The sequence below is a fragment of the Centropristis striata genome, chromosome 17 (assembly GCF_030273125.1).
Source record: "Centropristis striata isolate RG_2023a ecotype Rhode Island chromosome 17, C.striata_1.0, whole genome shotgun sequence".
NCBI lineage: Eukaryota > Metazoa > Chordata > Actinopteri > Perciformes > Serranidae > Centropristis > Centropristis striata.
In genome coordinates this window covers 35,253,344-35,268,970 of record NC_081533.1, presented here as the reverse complement: position 1 = coordinate 35,268,970, position 15,627 = coordinate 35,253,344, and the positions used below count along the sequence as shown (strand labels likewise).

Below are 15,627 nucleotides of genomic sequence, written 5' to 3'. Positions count from 1 at the left end.
ACGGCCGGTAGAATGGCAACAGGTTTGTGATTTTTTTGTGTTGCTGAGTACTTTCTGCTTTTTTATTGAACCAGGTGCAGTCTCCTCCCTTGTGATTAATTTAGTGGAGATTGAGAGAAAAAGAGGAGGAGTTATTTTAGACTGCAGGTCTGCTGGCTGGTATCCAGAGCCTGAGGTGTTGTGGCTGGACGGTGAGGGAAAGCTCCTCTCTGCTGGACCTACAGAGACAGTCAGAGGTCCTGATGACCTCTATACTGTCAGCAGCAGAGTGACTGTGGAGAAGAGACACAGCAACAGCTTCACCTGTAGAGTCCACCAGAAGGACACCAACCACACCAGAGAGGCACACATCACTGTTGCAGGTAGAAATATTTCAAATATTTGGAAGAATGTGAAACAGTTGAACTTCAACAGTTCAGACATAATAACCCGTGTGCTGTTTTATCGTTTCAGATGATTTCCTCGTGATCCCATCTAGTTGTACTACTCCTGTCATCGTTGCCGTGGTGATTTGCTTGGTCATTGTTTCTGCACTTGTCTTGGTTTTGTGGAAATTCGGGTTCATTTTAATCAGTAAGCCACAAATATTTTTTCTTGCAAAGTTAGTTTCACATTTAAATTTAATTGTGGAATGAAGTATTTAGGTGGAGAAAAACACATAATTTTCCATGTGTTTCTTTACTTTCATACAATGAGCTGTGTTCTCTACTATTTCAACTGTGATTTTATTATCATTTTCAACAGAGACCAAAATGTACAAAGAGAAGAATACTGAAGGAGAAAATATGGACACGTCTCAAAGTAACAAGACTGAGGTTCAGTCTCAGAGTGAGCCACTGATGAAGTCCGAAGGAGAGCAAAAAAAGACTTTGAATGTCGGATCAGGAGATAAGGGGATCACACATGTAAGTAATGAATAAATGCATAATTTATAGAGTAGATTCTTTGTACAGTTATGGATGAAAATAGTAATTCCGTGGTTTTTATTTTGATATGTTTTGAAAATATAAGCCAAGACCTCTTTCTCCAACAAGTCCACCAAGTTAAATGTCAAAATACATCTTTGGTCCATGCCCTCCAGAACAAACAACCTGTTATCATTCCCAGTCCATGAAGATACTTGGTCAGGACGCCATGGCGACATTTTTTCATGCACTAGTAGCTGATATACATTAACTATGGCACTCCACTACAGTTGCATTTTTTACACGTGGTTGATGTTGTGATTTTAAACTACTTGTTTATGTTTCAGAAAACCTGCGTTTGTCATGTATATAAAGTAGTGTACTTAAGACAAAACTTAACTTCAAGTCACGTTGACCTTCAGTTTGACACATGGCACAACAGATTTTTTCTAACGTTAGGCTTATTTGTCAAGATTTGTGGAGGTAACATGCTTTGTAGCTACACCAGAGGTACCACCAGAGCTGAGATGCATCTATTTATCCAAAGTATAAGTTCATGCTGAGCTTACATGCTATGCAGAATTACAAATAAATACGTCCTAACAGTGTGTATCTTGTTTCTACACTGTAAAAAAACAACTGTTTTTTTTTACGGTAAAAAAAAATATGGCAGCTGTGGTTGCTAGAACTTTACCGTAATAAATACAGTGCAACTTTTTTTAATATTACGGAAAAGTTATATTAGCACTGTTGATTTCACGTTTAAGATTGCCATTTTTAATTCCATTTTTACCGTATCAATAAAACGTTTTTCCATCAAAAGAAACGCTGTTTTGTCATGTAATTGACAAGAAAATACTTTATAAATGCTTTTTAAAGATTTTACCATTAAATATTACAGTATATTTTTGCTAGAGATATGGTGTTTAAAACATTTAACAGTTAGAAAAAGAATTTTTCAAAACATAAATGCAAAAATTACAGTGATGGCTTGTATATATATTACAGTATATTTTTGTTTCAAACACAGTGCCAGTGAATTTTACAGTAGAGTATGTATTTAAAAAAAAGAAAAACTAAAAAATACTGTTTTGGCTGATATATACATTTACAGTGTTTCATTCTTACTGAAACTGAATTAACTCATTTATCATTTTACGGTCTTTTACTGTCATGGTTTAGCAGTTTTTCACCTTAAAATCTACAGACATTTTTTACAGTGTATATATAAATGAACCTTGGTGATCTAGCTTGGTAACCATGTACTTAACTGTCACCTCCTCCATCAGACCTCCAGCCCTGACAGCCAGGACAGCAGCTACGTTGTGGAGGAGGTTGACCCCGATGGAAAATTTGTTCGTATCAAAAGCAAGGCCGGCAAGGTAATGTTGTTGTATATCAGTAAACACTGTATTACTGTATACGTTCATGACGTGTGTCAATAATGGACTCCTTTGCAGTTTGAATCAAGGTTATAATAGTTTGGGATTTTTCATTATTTTTAGTTTTAATTTTGTTGTGAATTTTTCTTTTCAAATTCAGTTAGTTTTAATTCGTTTTTTTAAGTTTTGGAAAATGCCTAGTTTTAGTTGAGTTTTTCTTAGTTTTAGTGTTAGTTTTAGTTTTCTTGTAATGGGGTGTTTGTTGGGTGCGAGATTCAAAAAAGTCATAATAAATAATTTGTCTGATCCATCTCAGCCCCAATAAGTTTATTAAGTCATAAAATCAGATAGATGCAATAGGTTTCACATCAACCAAAAAGGTTTACGAATGAAAAAAGTTGACAAAGAGGAAAAGTAAGGACATTTTCACTATAGTTTTACTTAGTTTTGTAACCAGACAATACAGTTTCAGTTAGTGTGTAGTGTGGCAATTTTGATAACTGCACTAAGTTAGTGGGTGAGCTGGCCAAACACGAAGCACTCAATACTCTGTTCAGCAAGTTTTATTAGCACATTCGTGTTCCATACACCGCACAATTCCGAATGGCTCTTTTACAGTACAACAAAGCCCCATACACCGCTCGACTTATGACTGTTGCACTTTTCAGCATTGGCTTTTCAGCAAGACTCAATGCGGCCCTATCTTCCTGCCCTATGCATCACATCAGGACAGAGCCCACTGGTCAACACGTTCCCCTCAGTCATGGTGTTATCAGAGTTGAGTTCAAAGAGTGAGTTCCCAGAAGGCTTTGTGTCTTGAATACCAAGTAGGTCGCCGCCTACTTCCCACCATGTGGGAACTGTCCCACCATGCAGGAAACACCAAATTTCCTTCACAGTTAGTTAATCGTTTTTTTTAAAACTCTCGTTTTTCTTTTTCTTTCAGTTAACGACAATGTTTTTTCAATTCTAGTTGTTGTTATTTCCTTAGTTTTCGTGAACTATAATAGCCTTGGTCTGAATGTGTACCATTTATATACTTTACCAACACTGACTCAAGGATTTGGCTTGAGACTGCAATGTCTCATGATCCAAAAATGTATTCTATTAAAAAGATGTCTCATGATTATGTTCTTTGGTAATGAATATGTTAGTTTTATTCAATAATTTTACTGATTTCTTTCTTACAGAATCAAGTTATGCGTAACTTTAAGGTTAACATAGAGGTCAACGAGACGACCATCACCTACAAGTTTCCAGGTTTTACGCTTGAGGATGGACACATGGTCACAGTACGTTTCATAAACTTTGCTCTGTTGGGTTTTTCAATTTTAAATGTAACTCTTAATAAAAATAAAACAATTCTGTGTTTGCTCATGCTAATCCTCCTTATTCTTAGCCCTAATGAGACGTAAAAACACCACCTGTTACACCTCACACAGTAGCATGAGATCATATTGTACCTCTGGCTTCTGCTATTTAGGGAGGACGACCTGAACCAGTGGCCTCAGATAACGTGAACTTGCATATTTAAATACTTAAATGACTTTGTTGGATATGAGTAAAACACATGTTTGTACCTTTAAAGGGCCCTCTTACATAAAATAATCTCTATCTTCACAACTTAACATGGTGTCAGATAGCATTTAACGATGGGGAATTCTAGCCAATCTATACTCTCTTTAAAGCAAGTTTCTGTCTCTTGACAAAAACTTCTAAAAAAGTTGTGAATCTCCGGCTAACTCGATTATTTAGTTTATTTGTTAATTTGTTTGTTAGTTCCTAACCCATTTAGTAGTGATGTGCCAATGAAGCCTCATGAAGCATTTTCTTTATTTTTTGAGCCCACTAGATGGAACTCAATGCTTAACAAAGGACTAAAAGCACAATTAATTACTATTGCTTGAGCCTTTTTCTTTAAACCAAGAGCACCATCCAGTGGGCTCAGAAAATAGAGAAAATGCTTCATGAGGCTTCATTGGCACATCACTACCATTTAGAACACCAAAAACACAAAGTAATTGATTGTGGCAACTGTATATGAGCAACTCTCATGCCTCTGTGAGGCAAAATGATTAGTTTTGCTGGTCTTGTACTCTTTGTGATGAATAAATATTTTTTAGAATCAATGGAAGGCCTCTTTAAAAGACTTGGTAAAGTATCTGAAGATTTGCAAACATTTTATGAATATATTTTGGGCATAAAAGCTGAATAATAATAATAACTAGGACTGCGCGCAGTACTGAACGGGCCCTCGCAGTACACGCGTGTCGGGGCATGCTGCCGTTGGGGTGTGTGCGTTACAGGGGCCAGTCTATACCACCCCTATGAATTTCATTCATGCCTTAAGTCTTATGGTCTGGGCACAGTGACACTTATTAAATTAAACTGCCGCCAGAGCGCCACCTAGGGGCCGATCAATGAAATCTTTAAGGGTTATCCTCAGGAGGGCATTGACAATAACTATACCAAGTTTGGTGTTAATCCAACAAACGGATTTGGAGATATAAAATACTTCAATTTAAAGAGCGCCACCTACTGGTCATCGCCCAAAATTTTGCAGCGAGCCTCAAGGGCTCATGAGGAAGTAGTAACCTGAGTTTCATGTCATTCAGACACAACAACGTGGAGATATGCAACACTTTGTGTTATGTGTTGAAAATAGCGCCACCTGCAGGAAGTTGTTATTTAATAACTTGAGTATTCTTTGGGTAACCAAAATTCTTTTAATAACTTTTTGTCATGAGGGTCCATAGATGCTGTGTGCAAAGTTTGGTGCAAAACGATGAAATTGCCTAGGAGGAGTTCGAAAAAGTAGGTTTGCGACATTTCGCGAATTTGCGAAAAAAAACGGTAGGCGAAAATGGGAGTGGCCTATATCACGAGATTCAGCACAACTCAGTGAACGAGTGGGTATAAGTTTTTTGAATGTGCGATAAAGTATGTGGAAGTTATTAGCCAAAACGCACGTTCCTTTATTATAGCGCCACCTAGTGGTGAAAATTCAGGATGACAATAGATTATAAAATTTTTCACCATGTCTGACTTATATTTAAAGTTTCATGAGTTTTGGGGTATGTTCAGGCAGTGAAATATGCGATCATTTGGGAAGAAGAAAAATAAAAACTAGGACTGCGCGCAGTACTGAACGGGCCCTCGCAGTACACGCGTGTCGGGGCATGCTGCCGTCAGGGTTTGTGCGTTACAGGGGCCAGTCTACACCACCCCTATGAATTTCATTGCCTTAAGTCTTATGGTCTGGGCACAGTGACACTTATTAAATTAAACTGCCGCCAGAGCGCCACCTAGGGGCCGATCAATGAAATCTTTAAGGGTTATCCTCAGGAGGGTATTGACAATAAGTATACCAAGTTTGGTGTTAATCCAACCAACCGATTTGGAGATATAAAATACTTCAATTTAAAGAGCGCCACCTAGTGGTAATCGTCCAAAATTTTGCAGCAAGCCTCAGGGCCTCATGGGGAAGTAGTAAGCTGAGTTTCATGTCATTCAGACACACCAATGAGGAGATATGCAACATTTCGTGTTTTGTGTTGAAAATAGCGCCACCTGCAGGAAGTTGTTATTTAATAACTTGAGTATTCTTTGGGTAATCAAAATTCTTTTAATAACTTTTTGTCATGAGGGTCCATAGATGCTCTGTGCAAAGTTTGGTGCAAAACGATGAAATTGCCTAGGAGGAGTTCGAAAAAGTAGGTTTGCGACATTTCGCGAATTTGCGAAAAAAAACTCCAGGCGAAAATGGGCGTGGCTTATATCACGAGATTCAGCACAACTCAGTGAACGCGTAGATATAAGTTTTTTGAATGTGCGATAAAGTATGTGGGAGTTATTAGCCAAAACGCACTTTCCTTTATTATAGCGCCACCTAGTGGTGGAAATTCAGGATGACAATAGATTATAAAATTTTTCACCATGTGTGATTTATATTTAAAGTTTCATGAGTTTTGGGGTATGTTCAGGCAGTGAAATATGCGATCATTTGGGAAGAAGAATAAAAATTAAAATAAACTGCCACCAGAGCGCCACCTAGGGGCCAATCAATAAAACCTTCAAGGGTTATCCTCAGGAGGGCATTGACAATAAGTATACCAAGTTTGGCGGTAATCCGACCAACCGATGTAGAGATATAAAATACTTCAATTTAAAGAGCGCCACCTAGTGGTCATCGGCCAAAATTTTGCAGCGAGCCTCAGGGGCTCATGGGGAAGTAGTTACCTGAGTTTCATGTCATTCAGACACAACAACGTGGAGATATGCAACACTTTGTGTTATGTGTTGAAAATAGCGCCACCTGCAGGAAGTTGTTATTTAATAACTTGAGTATTATTTGGGTAATCAAAATTCTTTTAATAACTTTTTGTCATGAGGGTCCATAGATGCTGTGTGCAAAGTTTGGTGCAAAACGATGAAATTGCCTAGGAGGAGTTCGAAAAAGTAGGTTTGCGACATTTTGCGAATTTGCGGAAAAAAACGGTAGGCGAAAATGGGCGTGGCCTATACCACGAGATTCAGCACAACTCAGTGAACGCGTGGGTATAAGTTTTTTGAATGTGCGATAAAGTATGTGGAAGTTATTAGCCAAAACGCACTTTCCTTTATTATAGCGCCACCTAGTGGTGAAAATTCAGGATGACAATAGATTATAAAATTTTCCACCAGGTGTGACTTATATTTAAAGTTTCATGAGTTTTGGAGTATGTTCAGGCAGTGAAAAATGCGATCATTTGGGAAGAAGAATAAAAAAAAAAATAATAATAATAATAATAATAAATAATCATTCGAAATACAATAGGGACCTCGCAGGTCGTTGCCTGCTCGGGCCCTAATAAGTACACGCGTGTCGGGGCATGCTGCCGTCAGGGTTTGTGCGTTACAGGGGCCAGTCTATACCACCCCTATGAATTTCATTGCCTTAAGTGTTATGGTCTGGGCACAGTGGCATTTTTTAAATTAAACTGCCGCCAGAGCGCCACCTAGGGGCCGATCAATAAAACCTTCAAGGGTTATCCTCAAGAGGGCATTGACAATAAGTATACCAAGTTTGGTGTTAATCCGACTGACCGATTTGGAGATATAAATTACTTCAATTTAAAGAGCGCCACCTAGGGGTAATCGGCCAAAATTTTGCAGAGAGCCTCAGGGGCTCAGGGGGAAGTAGGAACCTGAGTTTCATGTCATTCAGACACACCAATGTGGAGATATGCAACACTTTGTGTTTTGTGTTGATAATAGCGCCACCTGCAGGAAGTTGTTATTTAATAACTTGAGTATTCTTTGGGTAATCAAAATTCTTTTAATAACTTTTTGGTATGAGGGTCCATAGATGCTGTGTGCAAAGTTTGGTGCAAAACGATGAAATTGCCTAGGAGGAGTTCGAAAAAGTAGGTTTGCGACATTTCGCGAATTTGCGAAAAAAAACTCCAGGCGAAAATGGGAGTGGCTTATATCAGGAGATTCAGCACAACTCAGTGAACGCGTGGATATAAGTTTTTTGAATGTGCAATAAAGTATGTGGGACTTATTAGCCAAAACGCACTTTCCTTTATTCTAGCGCCACCTAGTGGCGAAAAATCAGGATGACAATAGATTATAAAATTTTTCACCATGTGTGACTTATATTTAAAGTTTCATGAGTTTTGGGGTATGTTCAGGCAGTGAAATATGCGATCATTTGGGGGGAAGAAAAATAATAAAAAGAACTAGGACTGCGCGCAGTACTGAACGGGCCCTCGCAGAGTGGAGCCGTCGGGGGAGGAGCCGTCTGGGGAGGAGCCGTCGGGGGAGGAGCCGTCGGGGGAGGACACGTCAGGCGCGGCACTGTGGGCCCAGTCCCTATGCGTACCAAATCGCGTGTCTCCAACTAGTCAGCTCAAAGTAGGTGTAAAACATGTTACTTGCTGTAGCCAGCAGGGGGCGCTATGACTGTGTGTCAATATTGACATGTGGGTGTGTTCCGGGCTGGCCCCTAATCACGTGTGTGAAATTTGGGACAGATTGGACAATGTATGGTCAAGTTAGCCAGTCTGGTGTTAGATGGCGAGACGCCATATTTTGCCGCCATGCCACGTCCACATAGTGTGACCGTCGGTAAAGATTTATACAACTTTTGATCCCAAAGGCCTTGTGATGGTACTGACCAAGTTTGAAGTAAATCGGCTGGAATCTGTTGGAGGAGTTCGTTAAAGTATGCAACGTGGTCATTTTATGAAAGGGGGCGTGGATTAAGCATAAGGGGTGGGGCTTTATGAAATATTGTTATTTAGAAGTGTTAAGGGCTGGACTATGATGAAGCATGAGAAGTTTGGAGCAGATTGGACAAAGAATGGAGAACTTATAACAATCTCGTGTTTTATGGCGAGACGCCATATTTTGCCGCCATGCCACGCCCACATAGTGTGACCGGCGGTAAAGATTTATACAACTTTTGATCCCAAAGGCCTTGTGATGGTACTGACCAAGTTTGAAGAGAATTGGATGAAATCTGTAGGAGGAGTTCGTTAAAGTATGAGACGTGGAAATGGCCCAAAACAGCAGGAAACGCCATTTGCGATCCAAGATGGCCGACTTCCTGTACGTTTTAGGGTATGGGTTCTTGAGACTTTTTGGTGCGTCTGGTCATGATATATGTATGTACCAAATTGCGTGTCTCTACGACATTCCTGTGCGAGGGGCTGAATTTTCTTGACTTTCAAGGGGGCGCTGTTGAGTCATTTTGCCACGCCCATTCCCGCGACCACTAGAATATGTAAATTTCAGTGGAGATCTATGTATATTCCAAAATTGGTGAGTTTTTGAATATGATAAAGGCCTCAAAAAGGCGATTTTAATTCCGGAATAATAATAACTAGGACTGCGCGCAGTACTGAACGGGCCCTCGCAGAGTGGAGCCGTCGGGGGAGGCGCCATCGGGGGAGGGCACATCGGACGCGGCGCTGTTGGCTCAGTCCCTATGCGTACCAAATTGCGTGTCTCCTACCACTGTGCTTGTGGTAGGTGTAAAACATGTTACTTCCTGTAGCCAGCAGGGGGCGCTATGACTGTGTGTCACTATTGACCCGTGGGTGTGTCCCGGGCTGGACCCTAATCACGTGTGTTAAATTTGGGACAGATTGGACAATGTATGGTCAAGTTATTCAGTCTGGTGTTAGATGGCGAGATGCCATATTTTGCCGCCATGCCACGCCCACATAGTGTGACGGTCGGTAAAGATTTATGCAACTTGTGATCCCAAAGGCCTTGTGATGGTACTGACCAAGTTTGAAGTCCCTGGTGTGAAATCTGTTGGAGGAGTTATGTAAAGTATGCAAGGTGGTCATTTTATTAAAGGGGGCGTGGATAAAGCATAAGGGGCGGGGCTTTATGAAATATTGTTATGTAGAAGTGTTAAGGGCTGGACTCTGATGAAGCATGAGAAGTTTGGACCAGATCAGACAAAGTATGTGGAAGTTATAACGATCTCGTGTTTTATGGCGAGATGCCATATTTTGCCGCCATGCCACGCCCACATAGTGTGAGCGGCGGTAAAGCTTTATACAACTTTTGATCCCAAAGGCCTTGTGAGGCTACTGACCAAGTTTGAAGAGAATTGGATGAAATCTGTAGGAGGAGTTCGTTAAAGTATGCGGCATGGAAATGGGCAAAAACAGCAGGAAATGCCATTTTCGATCCAAGATGGCCGACTTCCTGTACATTTTAGGGTATGGGTTCTTGAGAGTTTTTGGTGCGCCTTGGCAAGATACATGTATGTACCAAATTTTGTGTCTTTACGACATTCCTGTGCGAGGGGCTGAATTTTCTTGACTTTCAAGGGGGCGCTGTTGAGTCATTTTGCCACGCCCATTCCCGGGACCACTAGAATACGTAAATTTCACCAGAGATTTATGTATATTCCAAAAATGGTGAGTTTTTGAATATGATAAAGCCCCCAAAAAGGCGATTTACTTTTAGGAAAAAAAAAAATAATAATAATAGACGGACCAATTTCAATAGGGTCCTCGCACCGTTAGTGCTCGGTCCCTAATAATAGACGGACCAATTACAATAGGGTCCTCGCACCATTAGTGCTCGGTCCCTAATAATCATTAGAAATACAATAGGGACCTCGCAGGTCGTTGCCTGCTCAGGCCCTAATAAACTAGGACTGCGCGCAGTACTGAACGGGCCCTCGCAGTCCACGCGTGTCGGGGCATGCTTCCGTCTGGGTTTGTGCGTTACAGGGACCAGTATATACCACCCCTATGAATTTCATTGCCTTAAGTCTTATGGTCTTGGCACAGTGGCACTCATTAAATTAAACTGCCGCCAGAGCGCCACCTAGGGGCCGATCAATAAAATCTTCAAGGGTTATCCTCAGGAGGGCATTGACAATAAGTCTACCAAGTTTGGTGTTAATCTGACCAACCAATTTGGAGATATAAAATACTTCAATTTAAAGAGCGCCACCTAGGGGTAATCGGCCAAAATTTTGCACAGAGTCTCAGGGGCTCATGGGGAAGTAGTAACCTGAGTTTCATGTCATTCAGACAGACCAATGTGGAGATATGCAACACTTTGTGTTTTGTGTTGATAATAGCGCCACCTGCAGGAAGTTGTTATTTAATAACTTGAGTATTCTTTGGGTAATCAAAATTCTTTTAATAACTTTTTGCTATGAGGGTCCATAGATGCTGTGTGCAAAGTTTGGTGCAGAACGATGAAATTGCCTAGGAGGAGTTCGAAAAAGTAGGTTCGCGACATTTCGCGAATTTGCGAAAAAAAAACGGTAGGCGAAAATGGGAGTGGCCTATATCACGAGATTCAGCACAACTCAGTGAACGCGTGGATATAAGTTTTTTGAATGTGCGATAAAGTATGTGGGAGTTATTAGCCTAAACGCGCTTTCCTTTATAATAGCGCCACCTTGTGGTGGAAATTCAGGATGACAATAGATTATAAAATTTTTCACCAGGTGTGACTTATATTTAAAGTTTCATGAGTTTTGGGGTATGTTCAGGCAGTGAAATATGCGATCATTTGGGGGGAAGAAAAATAAAAAGAATAATCATTCGAAATACAATAGGGACCCGAGCAGGCAACAATAGGGACCTCGCAGGTCGTTGCCTGCTCGGGCCCTAATAATAATAATTAAACATAACAGTTCACAGGGGAGATTCAACATGAAGCTTTATTTTTCTGTATTTTATAGATCTGGGCTTCAGACGGTGGAGGAGAACACAGTCCTCCAACTGATGTAGTTTGGGAAGAAAAACCATCCTGGGGCGCTGCACACAAAGTCACACTAACAAGCCCCATGGGAGAGGTGTGACATCACACATCACACACTAATAAAGACATGATGCCATTCAGTCTGGACATTTTCCAATTATGTTAATTATAACAACATATTGTCTTTTTTTGTCTTCTTTGTCCACCAACAGGTATTGGCCACAAAGACAATCAGCAGCCCATAATGCCAAAGTTTCATGCTGATGTGGAAGTGTGCTGTTGTTCTTTTGTTCCGTTCAGTTTTTTTGTAACAGTAAACCATTGTTATTCTCTAAAAAACATTCAACTGACACATTTTGTCTTGGATTTGTTGTTGAACTTGTATCTTTTTTATGTAGACGATAGATGAATTGCTGTCCAGACAACTTTGGGTTTCAAATGTGACACGATGTGGAAATGAAGTACTTAATTTACTATAATATAATATTTACATTAATTGATTTTGGGGAGCTGCTGCTTTTTCGTTGCTATGTAATTTTATTTTAATCAATAATCAACTCAATGTTTAATGAGAAGACGATGTAAACACACTTCTGCTAAATCAGGACTTTACATTAACAACCTTTTGATTTAAAAATATTTTTTTTTACTCTTTTTTGAGAACTTTGACCATACCATATTTGTAATAAACATTACATGAAGCATGAATGGTTTACTCGTCATCACTGGACATAATCTAGCTACTGCAGAGATGAGATAAAAGTGGGGAGAGGGATGGAGGAAGACAGGAAAGAAACTTCTCCCGTCAGACTTGTGGACGTATTTCTATATGTATTTTTAAATGAATCAATGGGTGATATACAGTTCTTTACTATCCAGTAATGATTATATTGGTTATCCCTTTGATGCACAACATGGTTTAAAGAGACCCGGCTGAGTTTTTATATTCTATATCTTTGCAATAAATTAATTTCATCATTCAGTATTCCAGGTTTTCCTCAATTAACTTGCATTTGATCATCATAGGTCCTAATTTCTTTGTTTCCATTTCTTACTTTTGGAATAAAAACCCTTTTTTTATCACTACGCTTCTAATGCACAAGGTGATTTTTGACCCATGTTGTGCATTAGAAGGTGTTTATGTTGTCACCAATTTAAAACCTGACAAAGAAGACACAAATATTAACGATCCTATTTAGTTAAATTGGTGTTTTTCCAATGGAAATTATTATTTGGTGGCTCTAATAAGCCTCAAATGTTAAAATATGTGATTTTCCAATGTAATCTGGTGGTTCTAACAACTCTTTTAAAGTTAATTCTGTGTCTTTTTTTGGTCATTTTGTTTCATTTTTTTAAAGTAATTTACTTTTTTTCTGTCATTTTGTGTCTTTTTTGGTCATTTTGTGTCTTTTTTGATCATTTTGTTTCTTTTTTAAGTAATTTAGTTTTTTTTCTGTCATTTTGTGTCTTTTTTAAATAATTTTGTATCTTTCAAACACACAGTCAACATGTTGTGCATTAGAAGGTGTTTATATGTTGTGCATCAAAGGGTTATATCTAGTGATGGGTACCTTTCACATTTGAACCGATACGGTACCGGTACTCAACGGTACCAATTTTCGGTACTTTTGCGTTTGTTTATGTGGTAATAAATGTTAATTTGTTCAATAACAAAATCTATTTTTTTCAATTGAACATATTTATTTCTCAAAATATAAACTTTAAAAAATATATCAAAACAATATAAAATCCAGGATGAGCAGTGCTTTATTGTTGAGTGAACGTGCATTTTGTAACATGAAGGTTGCAGCGTTATCAAAGAATGCAGAGGAGCTCTCAGGTGGCAAGTGAACGGAGGAGAAAAAAAAAAAAGTTTGCAAGTGCACGTGTGATTTGTTGTGATGACGTGGTAGCTGTGCGGCAGAGCACCGGTCAGACAGTATTGTGGGCGTGGCATGGTTGGAATAAACAAAGTTGAGTCAGGCTGCTCTGTGCACATATCGAGGATGACGCAGGAGTCTGAGGGATTTAATTTCAGCGAGGCAGTTTGGAGTAAAGTGGCAGGTAATATTCCTGAGTTGAAGAGCGGAGTATTAGCGGAGGACCAGAGATGCAGCAGCTAGCTGCTAGCTGCTAATGACTGGTCTACAGAAGAATGGAGAGAGCAAACGGAGTAAGGAAGGTCCAATCTGGAGGCAGACGAAGGCCAAGCCCGGGTAGAGACATTGGAGAGATAGCAGCTGGCGGCTAGCAGGCCTAGAGCCGGCTGTTCGTCTCTGCGCCGGGTTGGAAGAGGGCAGCAGTTAGTGGCCGCGGTGAGCAGACAGGACCAGACGAGGAGGTAAATAAAAAAAATTAAAAATAGTGCGATCGTCAGCACGCTTGTTAAACAACGTCAAATGAAAACGGGTTGAAATAATGATCAGTTTAAAGTTAACGCCGTTAAGGTGCCATAACATGGTACCGTTTGATTTTACATGAATCGGTAATCGGTAGTACCGACGGAATTCGGTCGGTACCTATAAAAGTACCGAATTCGGTACCCATCCCTAACCCTGACCCAGGGGTACAAACTGCAGTTTTGACGCCGGCCCCCATCCATTGGCCGGGTCAAAATGACCATCATGAGCGACCCAGACAGACCCTCTGTCACAGCCCGGGGGATACTACTTGACATACTCTCTCATGGAAAAGAAGGGTGGCGGGCTTCGGCCCATCCTCGACCTGAGGGGACTCAACAGGTTCCTAAAGGTCATTCCATTCCACATGCTCAGCACAGCAGAGGTACTGCGGGCGATTGGCATAGGGGAGTGGTTTACATCCATCGACCTGGAGGATGCCTACTTCCACATTCCCGTCATACCCCACCACACAGGCAGTTCCTGCGTTTTGCCTTTCAGGGCCACCATTTCCAATTCCGGGTGCTTCCCTTTGGCCTCTCACTGTCCCCGCGGGTCTTCACCCGGTGTGTGGCTGCAGCCCTTTCGCCCCTGCAGTCGCAGGGCATGAAAGTTCTTCCATACCTGGACAACTGGCTGGTTTATGCGCCATCCCAGTCTCGGGCTGCTCTAGATACGGCTGCTCTTCTGGCTCACTTGGCCCAACTGGGTCTCACGGTGAATTCGGAGAAGAGCTGCTCCCAGAATATCACCTTCCTGGGTGTATTTCTGAACACTGTCATCATGAGGGCTCGCCTCCTCCCTCTCTTCCGGTTGGGCCAGCGGCTGCCCTTCCTGTACCTTCTGGGCAAACTAACAACTGCTGCAGCCATCGTTCCCTTGGGCTTGCTGTCACTACGCCCCCTCCAGAGGTGGCTGAACAGCTTTCACTTGGACGCCAAGTGGCACAGGCACAGAAAGATCGAGGTGTCTGGGTGGTGCCTACTGGCCCTGTCCCCATGGAGGAGAAGGGCGTTCATGCTGCAGGGTGTGCCCATAGGCTCTGGTCCGTCCCGCAGGGAGACTGTCACAACGGACGCTTCCCTCTCAGGGTGGGGTGCAGTGTGGCAGAACAGAACAGTGCAGGGGTGATGGTCTGCTCTGGCCCAAACAGACCACGTCAACGTGCTGGAGCTCTGTGCTGTACATCTAGCGCTCAGGCACTTTCTCCCCCACTTGGTAGGGAGGCATGTGCTTGTTCGGTCAGACAACATCTCAACCGTATCCCACATAAACCACCAAGGGGGCAACAAGTCGGAACGGTTACTACACCTGACCAGGGACCTCCTTACTTGGGCAGCCCCCAGCCTAGCTAGCCTGAGGGCAATGTATCTCCCAGGGAGACAGAACGCGGTGGCAAACTCTGTGTCTCGAGGCAAGCCCCCCCCCCCCCCCCCCAGGGGAGTGGCGGCTTCATCCGGAGGTGGTTCTCAGGATTTAGGACCTCTTCGGCAGGGCGGAGGTGGATCTCATCGCCTCAGAAGAGACGACCCATTGCCCCCTCTGGTTCTCCTGGACAGAACAGACCAGCCCACTAGGACAGGATGCCCTCGCACATGAGTGCCCTCGCACACGAGTGCCTTCCCACCAGTCCCTCTGATTGCGGCGGTACTTCAGAGGGTTCTCCAACAGGGCCACACACTGCGTGTGGACCTCCTCTCTCAGCTGAGGGGC

General features: G+C 41.7%; 1 protein-coding gene across 1 annotated transcript; it reads left to right on the top strand.

The window, feature by feature from the left end:
• The first annotated feature begins 535 nt into the window (after positions 1 to 535).
• Positions 536 to 12,217, top strand: LOC131989146 (lamin-B2-like). Its single transcript, XM_059354345.1, has 6 exons — positions 536 to 573; positions 745 to 905; positions 2,195 to 2,287; positions 3,478 to 3,579; positions 11,496 to 11,609; positions 11,728 to 12,217. Exons 2-6 carry the CDS (start codon positions 753 to 755, stop codon positions 11,758 to 11,760), a joined length of 495 nt encoding a protein of 164 aa, XP_059210328.1. The 5' UTR covers positions 536 to 573; positions 745 to 752; the 3' UTR covers positions 11,761 to 12,217.
• The last annotated feature ends 3,410 nt before the right edge of the window (positions 12,218 to 15,627 follow it).

Coding starts and splice junctions, on each gene's coding strand:
- LOC131989146 (XM_059354345.1), top strand. CDS start 753: ATGTACAAAGAGAAGAATACTGAAGGAGAAAATATGGACACGTCTCAA. Junction 906..2,194: donor GAGATAAGGGGATCACACAT/GTAAGTAATGAA, acceptor CTCCTCCATCAG/ACCTCCAGCCCTGACAGCCA. Junction 11,610..11,727: donor TAACAAGCCCCATGGGAGAG/GTGTGACATCAC, acceptor GTCCACCAACAG/GTATTGGCCACAAAGACAAT.